This window comes from Gambusia affinis, linkage group LG20, assembly GCF_019740435.1.
Source record: "Gambusia affinis linkage group LG20, SWU_Gaff_1.0, whole genome shotgun sequence".
In the NCBI taxonomy this organism is placed as follows: domain Eukaryota; kingdom Metazoa; phylum Chordata; class Actinopteri; order Cyprinodontiformes; family Poeciliidae; genus Gambusia; species Gambusia affinis.
The window spans coordinates 18,946,086-18,971,117 of NC_057887.1; the positions used below are offsets into that span (position 1 = coordinate 18,946,086).

General features: G+C 37.7%; 1 protein-coding gene across 1 annotated transcript; it reads right to left on the reverse strand.

Moving 5' to 3' along the window:
- Positions 1-738: 738 nt before the first annotated feature.
- gfra1b (gdnf family receptor alpha 1b) lies at positions 739-24,770 on the reverse strand. The gene is made up of 10 exons (XM_044102278.1): positions 24,183-24,770; positions 23,636-23,944; positions 21,204-21,287; positions 9,597-9,775; positions 9,178-9,350; positions 7,499-7,608; positions 6,115-6,249; positions 4,859-5,052; positions 2,617-2,664; positions 739-1,986 (listed from the first exon to the last, which is right to left on the reverse strand). The coding sequence occupies exons 1-10, from the start codon at positions 24,217-24,219 to the stop codon at positions 1,846-1,848; spliced, it is 1,410 nt and encodes a 469-aa protein (XP_043958213.1). The 5' UTR covers positions 24,220-24,770; the 3' UTR covers positions 739-1,845.
- Positions 24,771-25,032: the final 262 nt, after the last annotated feature.

Here is a 25,032-nt window from a genome sequence, read left to right on the forward strand (position 1 = left end):
GCAGGGTGTCTGCCAGGTGCCATCCTATAATCCTGCTTTACAAGAGTTTCTTCTATATGGAAAGGTGAGATAAAGTGGCTTTTTTGGGGGGAGGGATGAGGGATGAGATGATCCATGATATATGTTTGTTATTGTGTCTATAAATCAAGATATATTATTGTTATTATTATTATTATTATACATTGTCATGCTTAACAAACATTAAATATTATCTCATCTTTTGATTGTTAGATATTTGAAAACAATTGTGCCTTGCAGAACCTTATACTTTATCTCAGCAACCTTCAAGGTATGTTACTAGAATTCATGGTTCTCAAAATCTTGTATAAATAAATATCTGAAAAGTGTGCTGTACTGAATACATGATACGCTTGATAGACTTTTGTTCGTAAAAATATTAAAACCACAAACTTATTCTGTCCCACTTAATAAATATGCACTACTTTTAGTTGGTCTGTCACTTAAAATCTCAATAAAGTTTGAAAAATCTGTAAAATCTCAAGTTGCAACCATAACAAGTTGTAACGAGTTTATGCTTTGAGTTTAAACAAACTCAAAGTACTGTATTATTAAACAATATGCTTTTTTAAAATCTCAAAAACAAAAATCTATTCAAAAAACCTCTTATGCTCTCCATCTTGGATCAATTCATTATAGGTAGACTTTTGTTCAGTTGTCAACAGAGATCACACATCAGTAATTACAACAGACACATTGCATTTTTAGAAATGCTAAAGATGTTCAGAAATGAGCCTTTATTGTGTGGTACATTCTTTAAAAGTCTGTGTTAATTTGAGCCATTTAGTACAAACTAAGTATGTGTTTTTATCTTTCCGTCCCTTCAGACCAGCTCTAATTGCAGGCAATTAATGTCTGCTGGCTTTTGTCTTTTGACATTAACTCTGCTTGTGGGTATTTACACATTGTTTATTCATCAAACCCTTGTTCCCTTTGCTCTTTACAAAGAAATAATAACGTGGAAAAAAATAGAAGTGTGTGGTCCTCGAATTTCTGGATGAGACCAGAGCCATTTTTTAAATTTCTTTTGTAAATTCTATGGATTGTGTTTACAAATACTTTGATACCTAAGAGAAATGATGCACTTTTCCATCAAAATATATTCACAAACAAAGTCAAATCTGTAACCACATGAGAAAAGAAGCACATCTGATCACATTTCATAAATCACAATTAGGCTGGATAACGCTGAGGGACCTCAGTCACCTGTACTAATTTACACTCTCAGAATGTTACAGACAATATTCTTTACAAGCTAACAGCAGCATACTGGAACAGAGTTTGCACCTGTACATTTCTATGCACAAAGTGAGGTGTGTACATGATAAAAGCCACAAACCACCTTGATGACCAGATCTACAGAGCTGCTCTATACCTAACGCCAAACATGTAGAAGAGAATGTTGTTGCGGACTTTTTGGCAGATTCGTCTTTGTCGTTGGTAGATTTTCAGACAAAATGGACGTTTGAATGACCTCATCAATAATCATAATCCAATGCATCAATGAAATGCGTTGTATGTCCATGGTTTTCCCATTTGCTTCTCACATGTTTAGCTTTCCGCTTGCCCTCAGCTACAACAAATCAAGCAGAGAATGCATGATTTCAGGCTCGGAGCAGTTTTCACCTGCAGAGTCTTTGCAAATTACTTCCACAGGGCTTTGGAAGGCAAATGAACTGGCATCTCAATGTCAGTCGTCCACAAATCTGACCCACGAGCGGCTATGATTTCAGAAAAACATTGAGGTTCCAGTTCGGTGAGTGTCTGAATTAAAATGACTTTGATTGCGTCTTAAGACCAGAGAGGTTGAGCTCCAGTTCTCGGCTCCTACAGAAACGGGAAACCTTCGAGCTCTAATGCTGTTGAGGCCACTGAGAGGACTAAAGTTGACAGATGCAAGGAGTTCAGTTCAGATGGGGAACTTCCAGCGATGGCATTCAAAGTGCCAGATTCATCCAGCTGGTGGTTCTGAAGGAAAAAAAAATCAATGTGGTACATCAGGTTTTCGTCGTGTGGAAAGTTTTATAATTTACTTACAATATTTTGCAGTATTAACACCACTTTTATTGTTTTCTACATCACATCCATAAAGCTCAATCTATTTTCTTGGGATTTCATGTGAAGTGAAAACAATAAATGGTTTTCAAAGTTCTTTTCAAGAATCCTGGAATGAATTTGTAATCAAATCCCTTTACTTTGATACACCTTATTAAATCCAGCAGACCCAGATAGAGTCACCTAAACTGAATGCAGTAAAAATCAAGCTTTCATTTAAAACTCAGATGTTCGTTAGAGGACATTTTTGTCAACCAAGAAATGCAATAATTGAAGATGTTGAGAAGTTAAAAGAAGTTAATTTTTAACCTTTTATTTAACCTGGAGAGTTGTTAAGAACAGTTTCTTTTTTACACTAATGACCTGGTGGGGAAGGAAATATAGAAAAGCAGCTCAGATGACAGTTAAAAGACTCCATAGACACGTATAGAGAATGAAATGTAACACTTAATATTTTAGCTGAAACTAATAAATATAGACCCAGGATTGTTTGGTCTTATGGGAATCATAGAACCTTCAAGCGCTTAATAAAACGAGTCTTACCGGACAAAAAGCTGCTTTTGCTGTTTGATTTGAGACCAGATTTTGGACCTTGAAGGGAGAAAAGAAAAAAAAAAAAAACAGAAGTGAGGAGGTAGAAACACGTTAAATTTGATTTCTGTTTTTTATGGATTTCTCCACAGGCCGACTGAGGGCAATGAAAAACGATACAATACGAACCACAGACTGTTTTATCCCCACTAAACTCTGCTGGTGTAAACTTTTGGTATAATTTTCCCTCTGCCTGTTTGTGCCAACTCAAGGTTACATTGGTTTATTACATTAAAACTTTTTTCAGTTTCCTCAAAACCTTTGCATTCATATATATATATATAAAAAGACTGTATTTGCACATACAAATAGATAAACAAAATAAAATGCTACCTCATAGATACAGTGTTTGGGTGCAGAAAATGATAAGAGGAATCTGCTGTGGTTTAGAAACAGAATAAACACTCCATGTGATGATTTTTAAGGAGAAAAATCCTACAAACCAGGGTTATGGTGAAGAATGATTAATTGCTGTATTGGAGGTCTTTCCTCCTAAAGGATGCTTTACGGGTGATAAATCACATTATCGCTATTAAAAGCCAATATGATAGATTGTTTCGGTTAGAGGAGGCTCTGTGATATGATCTCATTTCTAGGAAAAAAGCCCCAAAGTATTTATCAGGAGAGAATAGCAGATATCGTGAGTGTGTTGATCGGGCCAAAATCTGTCGAAAGGGGTTGCATCGGATTCTGAGACAGTTAAGCAAAATTAAGTACAAATAAAAATGGTGAATATATGCAGCATTTTGAATTCAGGGAACTGGATCTTTGTGAAACACAAACAAAAGTCTTAACATGATGCAGTGGGTTTTAAAAGTGCATATACCTCTGCTAAAATGCCAACTTCTGGCGGTGTAAATTAAAGTGACATTAAAACTTGTACAACTCAACTGAAAAATATGCAAATCTGTTGGGAGGAATAAAGGTGTAATCATCTGGTTGCATAAGGATTCATAGCCTTAGACTAATACTTTGTTCCATCTTTGCACTGAATTTCAGCATTTAATCTTCTATATTACACCTTAATAATAATAATAATAATAATAATAATAATAATAATAATAATAATAATAATAATAATAATAATAATAATAAACTTCTAGCTTTTGTAACATCACAGTTGTCTAATCATTGTGATCTTTTGAAACTTGGATTTAAAGAGGTGTTCATACAATTTTGAGATCCTCTGTTAATGCTGCACTGTGCAGGTAATGACAGCACTTTACAGACAGAAAAGGTTTTTCTTCCCTTTGACTTGCAGTGACCTATAAACCGAATGCCAAACAAAGTTGAATTGAGACCCAAACTAAGAAATATCTGGCACAAAATAAAACATGACAATTATTGTTTTTCAGTTCTTTGCAAACAAGATACAAAGAAAATAAATAGAAAATGCCACTCACTTGTCATGGCATTGTTTGTTTAGAGACTTAAGAACATGAAGTCATTTAAATAGATTTTAAAGGTGCTTTGTTTCTTGCACTCTATAATGCGCTGATAAACTGTGATTATATGACCATTTATCTTGCCATACACCTCTTCCTCTCCCTGCCATCAGTTCAGAATTTTTAGAATTTAAAAATGTACTAAATAGCAACTGAAAATTTGAGTTTGGGGAATTCAGACACTTTTAATTTGATAATGTAAGAGCACTGATGAGTGAGAACAAGTTAAAAGATTCTAGACTAGTGTCCTTTCCAATAACTGACCTTCCAGTATTGAGGGGGGAGAATATGAGGGAGATCCCTTTGGCTTTAACTCCCGCCTGCACACAAACATTGTCACAAACAGGCTGAACCTTCAGGCCATTTCTGAGGTTACTGAGGCATCCAATTAGCTTTGACGTGACAGCTTCAGAAAATGTGACTCCACATTGACATATCCACTTTCTGCCCAGGAGGCGGGATTCTGTGCATGCCGTTATAAAACCATCCCTGATCTATCACAGTGACAGATTCAGACATTTGACAGTCAGACTGAAGCTCTGAATGGATTTCTCAGTGACCTCCTAAGGTTGGGATGAGGGATTTTCGTTTTCAAGTTCGGGGAGGTTTCTAAAGTTTTGCAAACAAAATGCCAAGTACCAAGTCCTGATAAGACATTCCCAATGTTTTATTTTTATTAAACATTTCAGCAAAAATAGATTTAAATGTTTCTGTACAGCAAAATTTAAGATTTTCTTTCCAAACCTCACCTGCAACGGTCCACAAATGTGATACGAGTCACTATTGGCGCCCAGTTGGCTCACGTCTGTCAGGACGTCCACAACACTGTTTGTCCAAGCTTTACCTCTACGAGTGGTGCTTGGCTCTACAGTGGGTTGAATGGGGGGTTGGGGTTGCCATACTCCAACATCAGTACCATTACCAAATGCCTTTATGGCATTACCTAAACAAGAAGAAAGTATTGATCCTGTTGATTTTCTGAACAGAACAAATGGAGCATGTCAGGGAAACAAAAAACACAGCAGATGTGGGACAAAATGTACACCAAATAGGATGACTTTCATTCAGCTGCTCTCTGTTTGGTATGATGGATTAATACAATTGTGTCATAGTTGGCAATTTAAAAAGTCTTAAGTAATAAAAACAGACTACCTAAACATATGTAGAGATAAATACGGTTATGTACTCACAACTTTTACGGTTTCAAAAGCTAGTTACAAAAATAGGGTGATTTGTTTTCTTTTGTGTTTGCATCACCTGTGATTGCTGAACAGGTCTTGCTATATTTGGTTTCATTAGAAAGTTCTTGGCATGTTTCTTGCATTTTTGTATTTATCTTTTAGATTTGTCAGGCGTTTTCCCTTCAGTTCTAAATCTGTTTTACTCTGTTCAGCCCCTTGTGTGTTAATTATTCATCTTCAGTCAGTCTCCATGTTTTCCTTCTCTCGCAGCTGCACCCTGTTTCCAATCAGCCACCTGTCTCTTGTCAGTAATCAAACTCACCCTCTCGGTTTCTGCTCTTACCTTCTTGATTTTTCTCTTTCCTCCTCTTGCATTTCTGCTGGTTGCTTATCCCGATCTGGTTCTGTTGCTTTTTTGTTTTTAACATAAAGGAACTTTCACTTTATGTTCTGACTGTGTTTGAGTCTATCGTAAAACTAAAACATGACAAGAAACAATGTTTTGACTTATGTCTCTACCAGCTCTGCTCATCTAGACACTAAAATTTTTCCCCCAAACTTGGTGAGACTATATGTGAACGTTGAGTTTTCAAGGATTTCAACAAATTCTCAATTAGTTTCTGGTTGGCTGGGCCATTCTAGCTGACACTTTTAGTAAAGTGAGGGAACCAATAAATCCCATTGTAGAACATTATCACGTTACAATTATTCACCTCTTACTTAATGTTGCTCTATCACATAAAATCTCCCGAAACCTTTAGGGGAGTATAAATACTTTAGCAAAGCGTTGTACATGTTATAGAAAACAGAATGCTGGAACTCACGGAGACATCGATTGTTGGTGAAAAACTCAGCGAATTTATCACAGTCTGACTTGCTGTTCCCGCTGCTGCTGCAGTCACACCACGGTGACAGGCTAATGCCAGAAGACCGCACATAATTGGGAGTCATCACTGTACCTGCAGCATAAAGCAGAATAGGACCCCTGTTAGTCATTGCTACTTCAGTTGAAACCATTTAATAGGGCACTTGTGGTTTAGCAGGAACTTTTTTGGCCTTTTACGTGAAATTAAAATGTTCAGGTCAGCCAGTGAGAGTGGGCTTACTCTGTGATATAAGGAGCTTTTACTCCATTTACAACGTCTAGGGAAATTGCAGTGAGTGATAAAATGATAAAATTCCTTAGTAAGCTGTAATATCAAGCAAAGACTAATTGTCTGTATTTTAGAAGGAAGTTTGAGGCCAAGTAGGTTCGATTTCTGCAATTACAAGCAGATTCTGTGGCGTAGTGTCAGGAACCTGTCGGCTGGGAGCATTAGAGGGAATAAACTGTGTGAAGCATGATATTTGTGGTGTAGATTGAAATTTCTGCCTGTTGAGACTGCAATTGGCCTCCGTTGCACTGTGTTCAAATCTCATTTCAAAAACTCTGTAGGACGTCATTTTCCTTTCTGTGTAATGAAACCCCCTGATGAAAGGAAGACTGGAACAAGATCTGTTACTGCACAATGAGCTGCAGTGAAATGTTCGCACTGCAGCGCTGGTGTAATGAAAGGTGTTTGCCAGCCTCGCTGATCAGCTAGTTTAACCTTTCCTCTGCAGAATACACACACGCTAAATTGCTTGTCTTTTCAATGAGCACCTGTAAATGATCTGTTATATGTATGTAGTCTGCATATGATTGTGTAGAAGAATGCATCAACTATGCAAGAAAGTTGTTGAAAAAACAAATAAGGATTTTTAGTTAGGGGCTGCACAGTGGCGCAGTTGGTAGAGCTGTTGCCTTGCAGCAAGAAGGTCCTGGGTTCGATTCCCGGTCCGGGGTCTTTCTGCATGGAGTTTGCATGTTCTCCCTGTGCATGCGTGGGTTCTCTCCGGGTTCTCCGGCTTCCTCCCACAGTCCAAAAACATGACTGTCTGGTTAATTGGTCTCTCTAAATTCTCCCTAGGTGTGAATGTGTGTGTGAATGGTTGTTTGTCTTGTATGTCTCTGTGTTGCCCTGCGACAGACTGGCGACCTGTCCAGGGTGAACCCTGCCTCTCGCCCGGGACGCAGCTGGAGATAGAAACCAGCAACCCTCCCGACCCCATTAGGGAAGAAGGGTGTTCAGAAAATGGATGGATGGATGGATTTTTAGTTAGCATCATAATGTGGTTGTTAGTTGAATAGTTTCAATCTTTTTAGTGACCTATTAGGCAAGAACTTACCAATAAGACCTGAATAGGAGAGCAGGCAGTTGGCGTAGTTCTCTAGAAGACAGCCAGATATGGAACCTGCTTCGGGCTGACAGTTGCTGAGAAAGTCTGCCAGCCTTGATCTATCAGCAATGGAGATACACGACACATGTTGTCAATGAAAGCTTCTTAAAACAATGTTTTCTTGTGTCCTAATTCTGGAATCACACTCATACACAGATCTAGTAGAGACAGCTCTTTAGAGTTTAGGGTGAATCTCTCATGAGAAGAATCAGTTTACTCATGTTTAAACAAGATACAATGCAAAGATGGAGTGATCAATCAGATCAAGCTGGACATAACTCCATTAAGTCCATTAAGTGTTTGTGTCTACAGAACTGGACAAGTTTTCACTGGACATTTTTTTGCTGCACAGTGAAGCTGAAAATTATTCATACCCCTCAGTGGGGAAATTCACAACGTATCTAGAGCAAAGTGACGGCCAACATACACATAACCCCAACAATAAAAAAGTGTAATGAAGAAGAAAAATAATTCAGTTTTGCATTAAGTAAAAAAATGTGTTCTAAATAATCCAAATAAAGTAAACTTTTCTTACGGTGTTTGAACTTTTCTTCTATATTAGGGCAATTTTTATTTTCCTGGGAGATTTAGACTTAATCTTTTAATTTTACCATCATGTTTTATTTTTCTGACTGGAACTAATCATTTTGAAGTGGTTCATCCCAGGTTCTGACTTGAATCTGAAGGAGGGAGCAAACAGAATGCCTAAAACTGCCAGGAGAATGAACTATTTTGTGCTTAGCTATATATGGTTGAGATGATACACTCAGTTTGACCTCCGTGTATTGAATAAAATATTTGTGCTGAAAACTCTCCTTAAGGTCGAAGGTTAGGATACTTCATGCAGAAGATTTAAGATGACACTGAGAGAAAGAGCAGGGGATGATGCTGAAAAAACTAACTCTGGTTTGCTTTAGTTCTTCAGTGATATATTTACTACATCAGGTAGCAGACGTCAGAGTAGCAACACAGGAAATCTTGTAATTGCCAGTTTAAGGGGGTGTCGACAATTACAAGTGTATATATACTTTCACTTTATCAGCTAAACTTGTTCAACCACATGGCAGCAAATCAAAGCATTTAGACATCGACAAGGACGTAACGAAGACAACTTGCTCAAAGTCAAACCAAGCTTCAGATGGTGACTTTGAATGCGACGGGGTTGTTGGTGCTATGTGTGCTTACCGCTCACAAATACAGATTGGAAAAAAAACCTGGCTCAATGAGTTTTAACCTTAGTGGCGACACAAACTTTGGCCCCTTTCAGTAAGAGTTGAGCATCATGTAAAAGCCACAGTCCACTTAAATCATGTCAATCACTTTATGATCTCAGTTTAAACATCTTCTCCATGCCTTCTCTTCTACACTAATAACCTCCAACTGGTTTCTTGAACAGAACAACAAGTTCAATGGCCTCCACAGTGACCATATCTCATTCCAACAGAGCACCATTGAACTGTGGTGGAACAGGAGATTCACATTGTGTATTTGCAGCTGAGCTGACAAATCTGCAGCAACTTCTGGCAAATAAGGCAGTGTTGAAGGCAAAAGGAAATCCAACCCAGAACCAGCAAGGTGCAGAATAGGATTCAGTTAACATTTAACCCTGTTAAAGATTCCTGTTTTACCTGCAGATGTAGTTAGTCTTGCATGTGTTTTGCAGAGAAAGACAGTTGGGCTTGTCTTTATCCTCGTAGGAGCAAACTGGTACGATGGTTTGTCTTCTGCGTTCTACACAAGCCGTCTGATCTCCCGCTGGACAGGAGCAGAACAGCATCCCGTAGCTGTGCTTAGGTGGAACCTTGATTTTGGATCAAACAGAAAACATAAAAGTTTTGAAACGGTGTTTTTTAGTAATGTACTGCAACATACAGAGCTACAACATTTCCCCAGCTGAGACATTTACAAAGACACTGCGTTGAAAGTGAAATCCCATTTAGAATTGTGATAAAAGCAAGTTTCTGATCATTTTGAGAAATGTTAGGCGGACCGTCAGACATCAAAAGGAAAGACAATAAAAGCTCTTAAACCTGGCATGTTTAATTACCTTGTCAAAGAACTGCCGTAGAGCCTTGTGGCACTTGCGCTTGTTGCAGACCTCAGAAGTAGACACCCTGCTAGTGCAGGGGTTGATATAAGCAGAGCGGTATTTCTTACAGGTGTCGTTCAGGTTACAGGCTTTGGCAGCACTCAGACAGTTGTTCTCCTTTGTGGATGCAGGCTCAGCTGGGACAGAAAAAAAGGAATGTTTTGATTCTAGGCTTTCTTGAAGCATGCTATAACAGAGTAGTGCATAATTTTGAAGTGAAAGGAAAATGATAGACTGCACAATGGTACAGTTATAAGTACTGTTTCCTTTCAGCAACAAGGTCCTGTGTTTGCATCCCATCATGGAATATATTATGTGTGGGTTCTACAGTCCCAAAAAAATATTAGGTCAGTTTGACTCCCTATTTTATTTTCTGCCTCATTAAGGATATCACTAACTTCACATAACTAGGATTTCAACTCTAACCACAGGTTTACATAATTCATCAGGAGAATGGATGTTATGTTAATTTTAGGCTTATTGTTACTTTTCAGGTTGAAATGACAACAACTTTAGTTGCTAATTTCAACAAGTTTCTAAAACTCAAACTTCTTTTTTTTTGCTGGCCCTCGTTCGGTTTTTGAATCTATTGCGCCAAATTTTAATTGTGTGGATGTTGACATTCAGACAAAAGAAAAATGGTAAGGTCGTTTAAGAACAACAGAAACACTGAATCAATGGTAAAGGAACGTGGTGACAAGATCAAGGTGGATGGATGGAATAATGAAGTAGGACTATATCTGTTTTACCTCAGCTCACAGCTGAAAGGCTGAAATCTGAATGTTCCAACAGGACAATGATTTCAAACAGCAAAATTACTTTAAAAAATCAGGCTTCCATTAAGCTTCTGGTCTTCACAGTGTACCTTAAGCCTTGAAAGTTAGTGCTAAGAATATCCACAAACACAACTTCAAAATAAGTCATTTAAACATTTTTATGGTGTAATTTTGTTCTTGTTATCCATTTACATATTACAAACTCATATGGAAATAAGCTCACTCAAATGTGCCTCCATTGCCTTTTACGTTCGTCTCATAAAAAGAGCATTGTGTGGTCAACATAATGCCACTCACTTCCTATTATTTCTCATTTATTGTAGTTAAAACCCTTTCTGCTCCACTGACTCCTGCACAGTAGAACAAACTCTATCCTCGGCCTCGACATGGAAGAATGAGCTCCGTAATTTTGCTTTTTGAGGTGGAATTGAAGCGCACTGAACTCTTCCATTCACCGCAGAATGAGCTATGATTAAATCTGAATACATTCTTGAACCTTGAGGTTAATCAGACATTACAGAACCCATTACTTATATATGACGAGTTCTCAGAGATCTGGGCTGTGATCCTGGAGTTCTTGTTTGTGTCTCTCAGAGCAAAGGTGTGACAGCTTTACTCCAATTAAGGTGATCCTGAGGCAAAATGCACACTGCTGTTGAATTAAAGACAAACTTTTTTAAAAAGGTATTATGAAAAGACATTTGCCTGTACATGTAGGCTATACAAACTGCTAACAGAGAGAGGAGAGTGAAATCAGAAGGTGTAGGTCATGGTGAGGGTTTGTATGGAGGCATTGCACCAGAGCGGGGAACAGAAACATTTTCTTTAGGGGCATTTTTGCATTTAAAAAGGTCATCTTAATGTCATGAAGTGTCTTACGTAAGATTTCATGCTTTTTTAACTTTTCCACAATTTTCATCCATTCATGGAGAAAAAATATTCAGTGTTCAGTCATTCAGCTTTGCTTTGATCTGGACGGATACAGTTGATGAAAACTGAAAGAGTGAGGGAGACGGAAGAAATGGAGAAGGATAAATAAATACTGTACATAGAGGATGGATAGAGAACATTGTCAAATTTTTCTTCCTTATAAGCTCCGTTGAACAGACATACTCAAGATGTTCAAGTATTTCTTTAATAACTATTTTGTTTCTAGAAATTATCTTTACATTCATTAAAGGTGCACAAAAATCTGACTTGCTGAAATTCTTTTGTGCGTGTGTATGCAAAATATAGCAAAAAAAAGTTGGCAATCATGGAGTGACTGTTGTAAACCTTGCATGAAGAGATGACCTGCTGGTTGGGACTGTCCATCAGCCCTCTCTCATGGTGGACAGTGGCTGATTTTTGTGACCTTGTAGGTAGATAAGATTTGTGGATAAGATTGGTTCCACAAGAAAGTAACGGCCAAGCGCCGAACACCCAAAGGGAAGGAAATCAGGGATACCGTATATACTGGATATATATATATATATATATATATATATATATATATATATATATATATATATATATATATATATATATATATATATATATATATATATATATATATATATATATATATATATATATATATATATACATAGCAATGAATAAGTGGGGCCCGCACCTCGGCTCAAGCCCAGGGACTCACACCCTCCTAGGTCCGGCCCTGAGTATCTGATAAAGTCATTTAGCTTATTAGAGTCTTAATATTTGTGAAATTCCAGAGTTTCAATCACACACGATGAATGAGAAGTCACTTTTGGGTTCCTCTGTACCACGTTATGATGATAGATGTGGAAAAAAAAAAAAAATCTGGCAATAAAAAACAAATCTATGCCACTCTTCTTAGGTTGCTGCCCTTGAGCAAGGCCACCACAGCAGACATAACAGGAATCTGACCCTGTAGGCAACTCTCAATAGGCTGATACAAGAGATCTTTCCAATGATGTCAGTCTGGTGGGGTTGAATATGGTTCCAAAATGTTGTTAATTACGGTGTCCTGGTGCGGGAATTAATTTCAGTAATGCACCGAGGGCAACATGTGAAATTATAGTTTTCCAAACTACAGTGTTTAAAATGCTTTCTAACAAAGTGAGGAGTTGGAGCTGGCATTTGTCTTTTACAGTGGGGGACATAATTATTTCATCCTCCTGCTGAGTGTTCTCACTTATAACAAAATGAACAGTTTCTAATTTAGACTGTAGCTTCATTTTAATATGGAGAAAGAGTATCAACTAAAAAAACCCATTAAATAAAAGTTTAATTCAATTTTACAACACAGATCACACAGCCCAGACTTGATGCATTATGTATATGGAGCATACCTGCCTAAATGATTTATTTCTTACAATCCAGGACGAAAGTGTAAATATATATGTATGTATATTTATAAGTATATGACTCCAAAGTATGTATATATATAATTGGGAGTTACATCAAGATTTTTTCCAAATAAATTACACTTAGTAATATAGAAATCAGTCTGGTTCTATGTTCATTTCTTTTAAAACATCAACTGAAAAAATCATGAAAAACAAAGAGCACTTTAAAAAGAGCAACTACATGATGCTACCAGTGTGGACACAATGAAGATATTCCCTCGCTGAGGGTTTAGTTTCAAAGTGACAACTATGGATAGTCTGACAAGAACATTCTCAAGCTCTTCCTTATCTTTTACTGTGTAATAAGAGCATTAGGAAAATGCAGCTATGGACTTACCCTCTTGTCTTTTGATAAGATTTAGGTCTGACATTGTCCAAGAAGCTCAAGAAGAGTGTGAGTGACCCGCAAGATAATCCCTAAAGCTCCTTCTATGACTAATAATCCCACAGTAACAAGAACCATAAAAGTTTATAGGATTGGATTAAAGGATACTATGATTTCAAGCTAATGCCCAGCTCCCTACCAACATGCCTCTATCGTGATTATTTGAAGTAATAATGAATGCATGCAGCAAAGTTTAACACATCATGCATTGCAGGTATTATAATAAATGAAAGAGAACTACATTTTTTGTATCATCTTTTTAAATATGTACGAATAACATTATGTTATTATATTACGTTATTTTTGAAAAGAAAAAAATTTAATTCTTGATAATCTAATTGAATAAAAAGCATTTCCTCTTGCGAATTAATTTATGATCAATTTTTTAAATGCTGCATGTCCAATGCAGCTTTCCCTGGGATAGACTGGCGGCCTGTTCAGCTACTACACTCAACATTCACAAGAACCGGTCATGAAAAAATTAAGATACCTCATTAAAATAGTCAATCCTTTCAAATCAGATCCAATATTATCCAATATGTTACTCTGTGAATGAGGAGTGAAGTTAATCTTTGAAATCTTTGCATCCATAAACTTCTTTTTTGTTCCTTCACAATTCAGGAAAAACAGACCCAGCACTCAGAGCCTTTCCCTCATGCTGCCCTTCTTTCTGTCAAATCTCCAGCTAGCATGAAAAATCCCCACCATAGTCTTAATATTTATGATCAGTCTCAAGACCCATTTATTACACACACCCATGAAATTAGTGAAATCCCTCTTAGCTCCTGCTGCAACCGCTGCTCCTTAATCTTTGTGTCAGTCATTTATTCTGGAATGATATAGTATTTTTGCAGAAATTACTTGCTAGCATGAAGCACCCAACAGACGCAGCAATATTGTCAGCAATAGTGGAAATCTGTGGATGTTTCCCAAATGCTCCCCTTTTGTAAAACATTTAATCACCTATAGAGAATAAATCACTTGCTTTCAAAGCCAAGCAGATATTTTGTTACCTTGGTGGAAAACCACATTGTGGGATAACAGCTTCTGCTTCAGGTTTGGCTCACTAATCATGATAATGTGGTATACTGTAAGGTTGAACGGACATATGGCGCATCATCACTGCAGCATATGGGTGAGCAAACCAAACTTCTTCACTGAGATATGCAACTTTCTGACGCACTTATAAAATATGTCATTTAGGAATGCAGATGTTCACTTGTTTTCTGACTATCAAAATACACTACTGGTGATGCATTGTAGATCCTTTTCTTTTTCTTCTCCTAGTTATAATCTAGGTTTTGTTTCTTCAAATTGTGCAATTATTTTGCACAATTATAAAAAAAAAAAAAAATTCTTGTATTTGTGAGTTCACATCGATTTACCGGTCGATCTACGCTCCCACCCTCATCTATGCTCATGAGCTTTGGGTCATGACCTAAAGAACAAGATCGCGGATACAAGCGGCCGAAATGGGTTTTCTCCATAGGGTGTCTGGGCTCTCCCTTACAGATAGGGTGAGAAGCTCAGTAATCTAGGAGGGACTCAGAGTAGAGCCACTGCTCCTTCACATCGAGAGGAGCCAGTTGAGGCTTGGGCATCTGGTCAGGATGCCTCCTGGACGCCTCCCTGGTGAGGTGTTCACGTCCCACCGGGAGGAGGCCCCGGGGAAGACCCAGGACACGCTGGAGGGACTATGTCTCTCGGCTGGCCTTGGAACGCCTTGGGATTCTTCCAGAAGAGCTGGAAGAGGTGGCTGGGGAGAGGGAAGTCTGGGCCTCCCTCCTGAAGCTGCTACCCGACCCAACCCCGGATAAGCGGAAGAAAATGGATGGATGGATGGATGGAGTTTGTATGCACTGTGTAAAGAGATACAGAACTTTTTAAATGTTTGGTTTAACAATTTTTAAAATTTTTTGGCTCATATCTAATCAGAATAAACCATTTTTCTTTAGGCCACTTAGTGATATTGGAAAACGTTCTGTTTACATCGCACTAAGACAACTAAAACTTTAGACCCAGATGATGATGCTATGGCTTTGTGCTAATAGCTTATATCACAACATTTGAATTAAAGGGAGGCATTCACCAGCAAAAAAAAAAAAAAAAAAAAAAAAAAAGACCTTGTGAAGATGCGGTTGCAAGCTGATTAGAGAGTCATAAAGAACAGACTCTCTTTCTATTTCAGTACGAACTGAAATAAGACCTGCACCATGACATGGAAGAACCATGTCTCCAAAAGTAAGTAAGAAAAAGTCAGATTACAATTTACAAATGCAATCAGGAAGAAAGATCTTCACTTTTGAAGACATGTCCTGTGGTCTGATGAAGCTGCAAGTCCAGTGTTCAGCCATAAAGACCAGAATTACATTTGTAGAAAAAATGGGAAAGCTGCAAGCCTGAGAACGCCATGCCAACTGTGAAATCGTTTGTTATAAAGCGGCTTAAGCAGAACGAGGTTTATGTTTTTGGAGTGGTCCTCACAAAGTCTTCATGTGTCTAATAGGAAGATGGGGGCAGGGCTAAAACTGCGGGCTACAGGTCTGGCTCCATTCCACCAGTTCTGTCTGGCAAAATGGGCGGAAATCTCAACAGACTATTGTGCGAAACTTGTGGAAGGATATCCAAAACCACAAGATATCTTGTTTACATTTGGCCACAAGCCATTTAGGGGACATGGCAAACATGTAGCTCGGTGGAAAGAGCAGTTGTCTGACAAACAGAAGGGTGTAAATTTGATTCCACCCCCACCCTTCCTTTGAAGTGTCTTTGAGCAGGATACATGACTCTAAGCTATTAATCCAAACATTTGTAAATGAGTTATTGTGTAAAACTGTGTTGTGTGATATGGCTAGAAAATGCAAAATATGTGCTTTAAATATTTTTCATTTGGAAGAAAGTGATCTGGTCAGTTAAAATCAAAATTGAAAATTTTTGGATACATGTAAACCGCTTTGTGAAGAGCTTTGGAGACGCTTTTCGTCAGCAGCACCAGTAAAGCTGGTCAGATTTGATGGGAAAATGAATGGAGTTAAACACAGGGAAGTTCTGAAAGAAAAACTGTTGGATGCTGCGAATGACTTGAGACTGGGGTAGGGATTTACTTCCCCAAGGGAGAGGAGCACTAATCATAAAGCTAGACCTACAATGGAGTTCCTTAGCAAAACTTACTTGTGTGTTATAATGGTCCAGTGTCCATTTGTGGAAAGACTTCAATCTGACTGAGCAATTTGGCAAAGAAGATGGAACAAATATGGGGAACTGATTAACATTTCTCCCACATAAATATGTTTATGGTTGCCAAAAATATTATTGTGCATTCCTTACAGCGAACAGTACTTTGGTTTTGTATTTCTAAGTCACGGTTAGCCAATGACTGCATTTCCAATGAGTGCATACCCACTTGGCTTTCTCTACTCAGCCTGTCATGGCTCGGCCATCAGATACATTCATCTTGGTGAGGAATTTCTGTTTTTCCATCCATTTAACCGAGCCTTCATCTTCCAGCACCATTTATTTATGTCAGAGTGAAAGTCAGTGAGCCAGTATGCAAATGTGCATGTGTGAGTGTGTGTGCAAACTGAAGTTAACGTTAAAAATTGTATTTGCTAAATAATGTTCTTCTTTTAAGTTGTCAGTTTTGCTTAAATTAACTCAGTTATGAGTGTTAGCTCATGTTGAGCTCTTGGAAATGCAAATTCTGCGTTCTAATATGTTTTTGGATTACAAAGCACAATTTGAGCTCAATCCTCTGGAGTACTTGGCAGGTAAAAACATTGGCTTCATACAAGCAGCACGATCTACTGCAATGTCAAATTCCAAAACTTTCATTTAGGTTTTCTGGATCATTCAACGATGAAGCAGCCAGTCTGCTTGAGATCAAGTGAGGCTGAGCAAAACACAAAGCAGACTGAGACCTCCACACTTCCACAACCATGTTGGACTGTAGGTGATGTTGGTTTCCAAAATGTTGTGCATCATTTTTTCTTAGAGTTGAATCAAGAACACTGAGCTTCACTGAAGTTAGAAGTGTGTTGTTAATTGCTTCTTTTGTAACTTCCTGGATAAGTTAGGGAAACATTTTAGTGTATCAGAAGGTTTACTACTTCTATGTTCCATGTTTCTTTCTTTAATGGATCTCATTGTTGTTCACTGGGGTCTTTTTAAATTCTTTCCTGTACGATACATGCCATTACCTTTTTTTTATCCACCATTCTTGATTTTCTTTAGATTGGGGTATGATGAATAGCTTTTTTTAATAGATTTTTTTTGACCTACTTCATGTTGTCAGACAGGTTCTGTTTAGGTGATTTCATTATCTAGTTGTCTGGCAGTAAACAGTAAACAGTTTGGATCTGGACAAAATGTGGTCAATCCCAGTTGCCTCATAATTTAAAGAGACTGATTTTAAATTTAGTTTGACGATCTGAAACACTTAACAGTGACAGTAAACACACGTGAATTCCCCACCAAGGCGAGTTTCAGTTACGCACAGGTGACATCTTTTTGTAGACCTTCAACCACAACCGTCCGTCAGTTTACTGAAAGGCGTAATATGAAAGCTGTCTTTCTGTATTACATGACTGAAAGGCAGCTTTACAGATTGATTGTGTTTATTGATTTTTAAAAGATACAGCATTTAATTTCATCTGTTCCTGGAAACCATGCTGGTAGTTAGTGGTTTGGATTTCAACCCTGCTGGTCTGAATTATTAATGTGATGATTACAGGACACCCAAAGTAGAAAAAAACCCCACAAATTCAAATTTTACACTCCTAGAAAATTGCATTTATTTTTAATATATTTTATGTATAACTACAGTAATACTTTTATGTAGTCGTAGGTTAATATTTTTCAATTGAAATATATTGAATTGGTCACTTGGCTTACCAGTGTTTTATATAATTGTTTTGTAACTGCAACTATTTTCTGTTAGACCATTCCTTAATGAGATTAAACTCAGAAAACAACCATGTTTTTAAAGCTATATTGACAGATTAAAGCAGAACAGCCCCTCCCCTACCTGTTGCTGTGCCTACCTTTCAGCAGGCTAAAAGAAGGCTACTGCACTTTTCCCTCACAAAAAAGACAAATTGAGGTGTTTAGAAATATTTATTTTCTCAAAATATCCAGATCTGACTTGTTAAATAAAAGAGAGTCAACCATTAGTTTTATTTAAGTAAAATATTTTTAAAACTATAGTTGGAATATAGCAAGCTACAGGCTAATGCTAATATGTGTTGTAGCATTTTAAGATAAAACCTGCATTTATTTTCGCTCAAAGCATGAACAGTAAATATACATTTCTCAATGCCAATCATTCAAATGATCAGTCCAGTATTTTTTATTTTTTTTGCTAAAGAATAGCTAACATCCGTTTCCTAATATAATTAATAAAGATATAAGTAAAGTTGTAACAATGTGCATTACAACAGTGTTTTGGGTCAGAAAAAATTTTGAGTTTGTGAAAATCAGGATTAAAAAAAAAAGATAATTAGTTGTTAGAAAACTATCGTAGCCTTAATTACATATACAGATTCTGCCTTTTAATTGGGATTTTACTTCACATTATTTTTTTAAAACAACATAAATAATATAATGTAATGGTTAATTGTTCATACCTAATTGTTGATTTAAGTGTGCGATAAAATACTTCCTTTTCAACTAATTTTGGAGAAATAGAGCGAGGAGTAATAATCGAAGCACCTGGAGCTTCGTTTTACTGAAGGATGTTTTAACGGCAACCATCAAGTCAATAACTCAGTTCTATCTTGAGTCATATGTGCATTATTTTATGCTTGGCTTAGTTTCAGGCAGGAATGAGGTCACTTACGGTTAATGGACTTGTGATATCTAACCCATTAGGGGAATTATGTTTTTTTTTCTTTCGAAGGCCACTGTGGCTGTTTACACAGCTAGAAGTTAAAATTGCTACTCATCTTCAGCTACATAACATCATAGCTTATAATGATCACATGTATTACCTATAATATAGGTAACTCATGTGATTTTTTTGTGATAACACATAATGCTGATAGGTTGCCCTGTCAAACTTCCATATTCCCAGTCACTGACTTTGATGGAATAGCACATTAGGCGTGTATCAGGTTTCCAAATGATCTCTTGATCAAGATTTCAGCATTTCTCCTTTCTTCAGTTTTATGCAGCCAGATGCCTCATCTAAGCTACGTCAGGCATATAATGGTGCAGTGAAAACTGTGTAGTGAAAGTATTACATTAATATAGATTATTGGTGTCTCTTGGTCATATTTTTCTGTAAACCTTGAACAGTTTTAACAATATTTTTTATCATTCAGATTTCAGCATTTAAAAGCCCTTGATTTTTTTTCTCCCATTTTATGTTTTAAAACAAAAATGTCAGCATATTTTTATTTTAATTCTATGTGTTAAACCGTCACAAAGTACTGCGTGATTGTAAAGCAGGAGAAAAATATCGCATTGCTTTAATTGTTAGAGCCAAGACATTTACCTACAATGGTGGGCCAAGCAAGTAGAACATTAATCAGAGAAAGAGAAAGCCAAGATGGCAAAGAATGATCCAAAACGTGTGAAAGGAGGTGCTCTGTCAGGCTTTTTTCACCTACATGCAAAGTAGAATATGTTGTGGAAAATAAAAACTTATATCTGCCTGGACAACCCCTCTTAATGCTAAGACATGGTGATGGTAGTATCATGGTGGAAGCACTTTTCTTTAGCAGGAACAGGAAAGCTGGACAGAGTTGATGAGAAGATCAGTGGAGCTAAATGCATTCTGCTCAACAGACTGGGCAACACAACAGAACAGAAACTCTAAACATACTACAAATCTTATGATGGATTACAATAAATAATATTCATTTGTTAGAATGGCTTAGTCAAAGTCCAGACCAGCTATCAAATGGCAAAGAATGAGCAGAAATGTTTCAGAATTTGAAAAGCTAGTATACATAATCCAAAAGACTTGCTTATATGATTGCATGTTTCCTTCCATTTCACAACTATGTCTTAAGTTGTTTTTCTATGACACAAAAACCTATTAAAAAATACATTAATGTTTGTGGATGTAACATGAAAACTATATAATGTTCAAAGGAATATTTCTTTAGGCAGGCACCAAACCTCATCATCATTTCAGCATTTTTCCAGGAGAGTAATGTGGATCTTAATATTGAATTCTCCACTCTGTGTTTGAAGTACATTAAGACACTCAGTCATTGTATGCTGAGCAGAGTGACTCTAATATGGCAAGTTGGTTCTGCCACAGCGAGAGCCAGAAACAGCAGGAGGCAGAGCACAAGAAACAAAAAACAAGAGAAGAAAAAGCCATTTTTTCCCCCCACTGAAATAGTGGCTGGCCAGTTCAGCAGATGCATTCCTCCAGCCAGAAAGCCCAACACTGTGGAGTGCCAAAGGGTTCTGCACATGTCACAAAGCTCTTCCTCTATCATCGCAACTGAATGCAGACAGATGGCTAATTGCTCCTCTGTGAAGCTAAATATGGGCTTGCCTAAGTGTATGCTCACAGGTCCACCGTTGATGGCTGTGGACATGTATGACATTTATATTTTCACAAAAGCAAACAAGCTTTTTTTCCTGCTTTTTAATCCAGGGATTCAGCTCTAACAGCTTCCTGGAACTCAGACACATCGGACTGGGCTCTAAAAGGATGATTATTTCACAACTAGCAGATAAATGCGATGTTCAGCATTAGCGCCATGGCAGCAGAAAAACACGCAGGCCTCTCATCATCGCTTCGAGGGCAGGAACTCAAATATACTAAATTATTCTGCTTTGTGTACCATGGGTCACAGTGGCAGATAAAAGCTTTTGTGATGGATAATGGGCATTGAAAGCTACAGCCTGAAAACTAGACAGCGATAGAAAAAAGAGCGGTTGTCAGAAACGGTGACGGATGTGTTGCAGTGATGTGGTGTCTTATACAGAGTGCAACTGAGAAATACCAGGGATATAAACAGTGACTTAACACCACACAAACTGAGACCTTTAGGAGGTTAAAAAAACAACAACCTCTTACCAGCTATGATGGGAGCCAAGCGGAAGATGTCTGAGAGCCGGCTATTGACTGGTTCATATGGAGAGTATTCCAGTAAATCATTACCTGCAGAACAAAAAAGATTATCAACACTGTGTGCTTAAAATTTCATGTGTCTGTGAGACAGAGAGACAGAATGTGTTTGTCTTAATGTCATAATAGGGGCTTGTCATTACTTTCATCCTGTGGGGATGTCAGTATCTTTGGAAACGAAAGTGGATTTTCTACTGTTTTGACAAGTAACAAGTAACATATCATTTTGTATGCAACCAAAATGAAGCACAATTCTGTTTATTTTATTGTCCACGTATCAGTGAAGCAGTATTTTGATTAATATAAGGAGGGACTGACAACTATTGAATACTTCAATGTTTTTTACTTGTTGTTTACATAAAATTCACACCAGGCATTGGTAAAAACCTAAATGATCTGGATAAAACAAAACAAATGATTCCAGAAATGTAGTTATGCTACATTGAAATAATGTGCATCTGTCATGAGAAAATATTAAAAAGCTGACTCTGAATTCAAAAGCTGAAAATATAGATGTGTGTTGCTGCAATTTGAGTCACTCGTTACTTTTTAAAACACAAAATATCAAATTAAAACGAGCTGAATGAGGGACAGTTTGACTTTATTTTTAAAATAACGCCATAAAATTACAGGCAAAGAGAAAAAATGACCTTGTTTTCTTATGTTCCAACACCCGACATACCTCAACCTTTACTTGCAAAGTGGATGCTCCTGATATGGAGTAGGGTTAATGCTTTCTCCTCATATGAAATAAAAATTATCCCAATTATTATCTAGCTTAATCTAAAAAGGACCTCATTGCATTGTGTTACCAATGTAAAAAGTTTTATATATGTTTAAAACAAATATTTCAAGTAAATTCTTGACAATAAAAAGAAAGATGCTGAAGTTGCTGCCATATGTACAGATTTAAATTGAAGTTCTTCTTAAATTTGTCTTTCTTTGTTATAAAAACAAATAAAACTGAAAGAAAAAGGAAGCAGATGAATGGTACAGCACACAAAAGACAGACTAAAGTCAGACAGTAACATGACATGTTGCAATTGTTTCTGGAGCGATACATTTAGGATAATGATAATAAAACAAACGACTGTCTAACTGTAAGATGGCTCACAAAGTTACACCAACATCCTGAGGCCGCTGGGCTCTTTAACTTATCAAGGCAAGCATGACTTCATATGACGCGGTCTCAAGCCATTACATTTCCACTCTCGCAAAGTATTGTGTGGGTCATTTCCAGGGTTTCAGCTGATGGCAGCTGATGAAACACTAACCATCACACATGAATATGTCCTTTATGTCAAGGTTGGTGTTAGACACTGGTACAGTCGTTCCTGCCCAAGGCTTTAAGTATTTCATAACCTGCCAGATTGGACTGGAAGGGGTCAGTTTATTTACATTTCCAACATACAGCTCTGGAAAAAAACTAAGAACCTGCTGCACTGAACTCCATTAAAAACCTCCTGGTTATTCCACCAAATATTGATTTCTGATCTCTGCGTTTTTCCCCTCCCCTCTTCTCCAGGGGTTCTTTTTGTGGTCTCTAGTGTCCCTTATATGAAGGTAGGCTGACAGGAAAGCGGGGAAGACATGCGGCAAATGTCGCCGGATCCAGGAATCAAACCTGCGACGGCCGCGTTGAGGACTCAAGGCCTCCAAATGTGGGTCGCGCTATCCCCTACGCCACGATCTCTGATTTCTTCAGTTAAAACATTAGTATTGTTGTTTCTAAATGAACATGAACTTGTTTTCTTTGCATTATTTGAGCTCTGAAAGCGCTGCATCTTTTTGGTTATTTCGACCATTTTTCATTTTCTGCTAATAATTCTAAAATCTTTGCTTGGAATTTCAGAGACATGTTGTCAGTAGTTCATAGAATAAAAGAACAATGTTCATTTTACTCAAACATACACATAGAAAAAGTAAAATGAGAGAAACTGATCATTTTTAGTGGTCTCTTTTTTTCTTTTCCAGAGCTGTATGTTGCTATTTATTCTTCTAGCTTTGAAAAGCCAGTTGGTGTCCAAACGTAATGGTGCAGAATTTAATATTGAATAAATTTCCCTCTCATTTCCCTCATGTGTTTACCATTGTTAGCCCAAATCTGACCAAGCCTCTCAGTCACTCCACTCCATTCTGGTAGGACATCTTATTCAAAATCGAATTCACTTAGACGAGTCAAACCTGAACTTCATTATTCTACAACGAACAGAGATTTTTAGAAACAAAGTCCAACCGCCAGTAAACATTTGTTTAATTTGTTATTTAGATTTAGACACATGGATTACAATGGCCAACCCTGAATTGAATTATTCATTGTATTTGTGCATGTATATACATATATTTGTATGCATGATGCTTCCCTTAAGTTTAAACCTCACCTTGTAAACTCTGAAATATGCTCCAAAAAATTCTGAGGCAGTTCTTTTCCTTCTTCATGCCTCTCCTGCACCTGCAGTTGTACAGTGAGCTCTGCTTCATGGCATCTATGGCGCTGCGGCACTCGCCCTGCGCCTCGGGACCGGTGACCGCGCTGAAGTTGCTCTCCCTCCCCGCCACGCACTGCCTCATCATCCGGTACTTGGTGCTGCAGGAGTACTCCCTCTGACAGTGCTCGCTGGCCTTCACACAGTCCAGACGGGCTGCACGGGAGGCTGCGCCGCCGTCACCTTTCAAGGTGAACACCGAATCTGAGAGTCGGGAAAACTCAAGTGAGGTTTGTGAATAATTGGGAACCATTGAGCTGTTTTACGCGTGCCAGCGCTTGAAAAGGTTAAATATAACGGCATAAAATATGCAGTGAGTCATAACAACAACAAATAATAATAATAATAAAAAAGGATTTACAGCGAGAAAATGAAGTTAAATCAATGTGATGCAGTTTATGGAAATCTTAGGTCTAAGAAAAAAGAAGAAAAAGCTACTTACCCCAAATGGATAAAATAAAGACAAAAGTTAAAATCATTGCGCTTTTTGGATGTTTTTCAGGATCTAATCAACTGTTGATGGAATTAAAATAAACTGTGAGAAGAACTTGTCAGATTGATCCACTTTCCGTCTGGTTGCAGCTCAGGTATGTTGAAATGACGATGCATTGTTTTAGATCCGACAGGGACAATCCAGGTTCTGGAATAAAACCACCGCCTTGTGAATCCGTCGGAGGTTTTGTTTGGTTTCCTGCAAAGCCCTCAGAACAAGTCGCCTAAGTCATGAATCAGCGCTGACTGACTGTTCCCACTTCGCTCCGCTGCTGTGCCGTCTGCTCTGACTCTGAGCAGCCGAGGCGCGCTGGCTGAGTTGCGCATGAGGAGAACAAACTTTCTGAAAGCACAACAGCAAAAAGAGTCGGTGGCAGCGACTGTGGAATTTAATGAAGGTTCGGAGAAAGTTTGATTTGTCCATCAAACGCTCTTAAATTATATCCCAACATCTGAAAAAGTAAAAAGATGAAATAAAATTTTTTTAAAAATCCTCCCATGCAGAGCAGGTGAAAAGACAAAGTAGTGACACTCTTTGATCCGGACTGTCCTCCACTCTGAGGGGAAACTGAAGGGATCGAGATGTGCAGCCCATAAGACATGTGACGTCACGAGTCTTGCCTCCGACTGATCGAAATAAATCCTTTAGCATCCAGACCTGGATTTAAAAAAACCCCATCAGGACTCGATCTGCTTAATTTAAGAAGCTTCATCTCAGTAGTTTTGCATATGAGGAATGTTGGATTATTTTAATAATTCATTTCAAAAAGTGAACCTCAAATGGATTCAGTACGCAGAGT

What these genes read in the sequence shown, in the direction of transcription:
- gfra1b (XM_044102278.1), bottom strand. Translation starts at nt 24,219, where the DNA reads ATGATTTTAACTTTTGTCTTTATTTTATCCATTTGGG. An exon ending in CTTTATTTTATCCATTTGGG is followed by an intron (nt 23,945 to 24,182) that starts GTAAGTAGCTTT and finishes CCCGACTCTCAG; the next exon opens with ATTCGGTGTTCACCTTGAAA. An exon ending in CATATTTCAGAGTTTACAAG is followed by an intron (nt 21,288 to 23,635) that starts GTGAGGTTTAAA and finishes TTTGTTCTGCAG; the next exon opens with GTAATGATTTACTGGAATAC.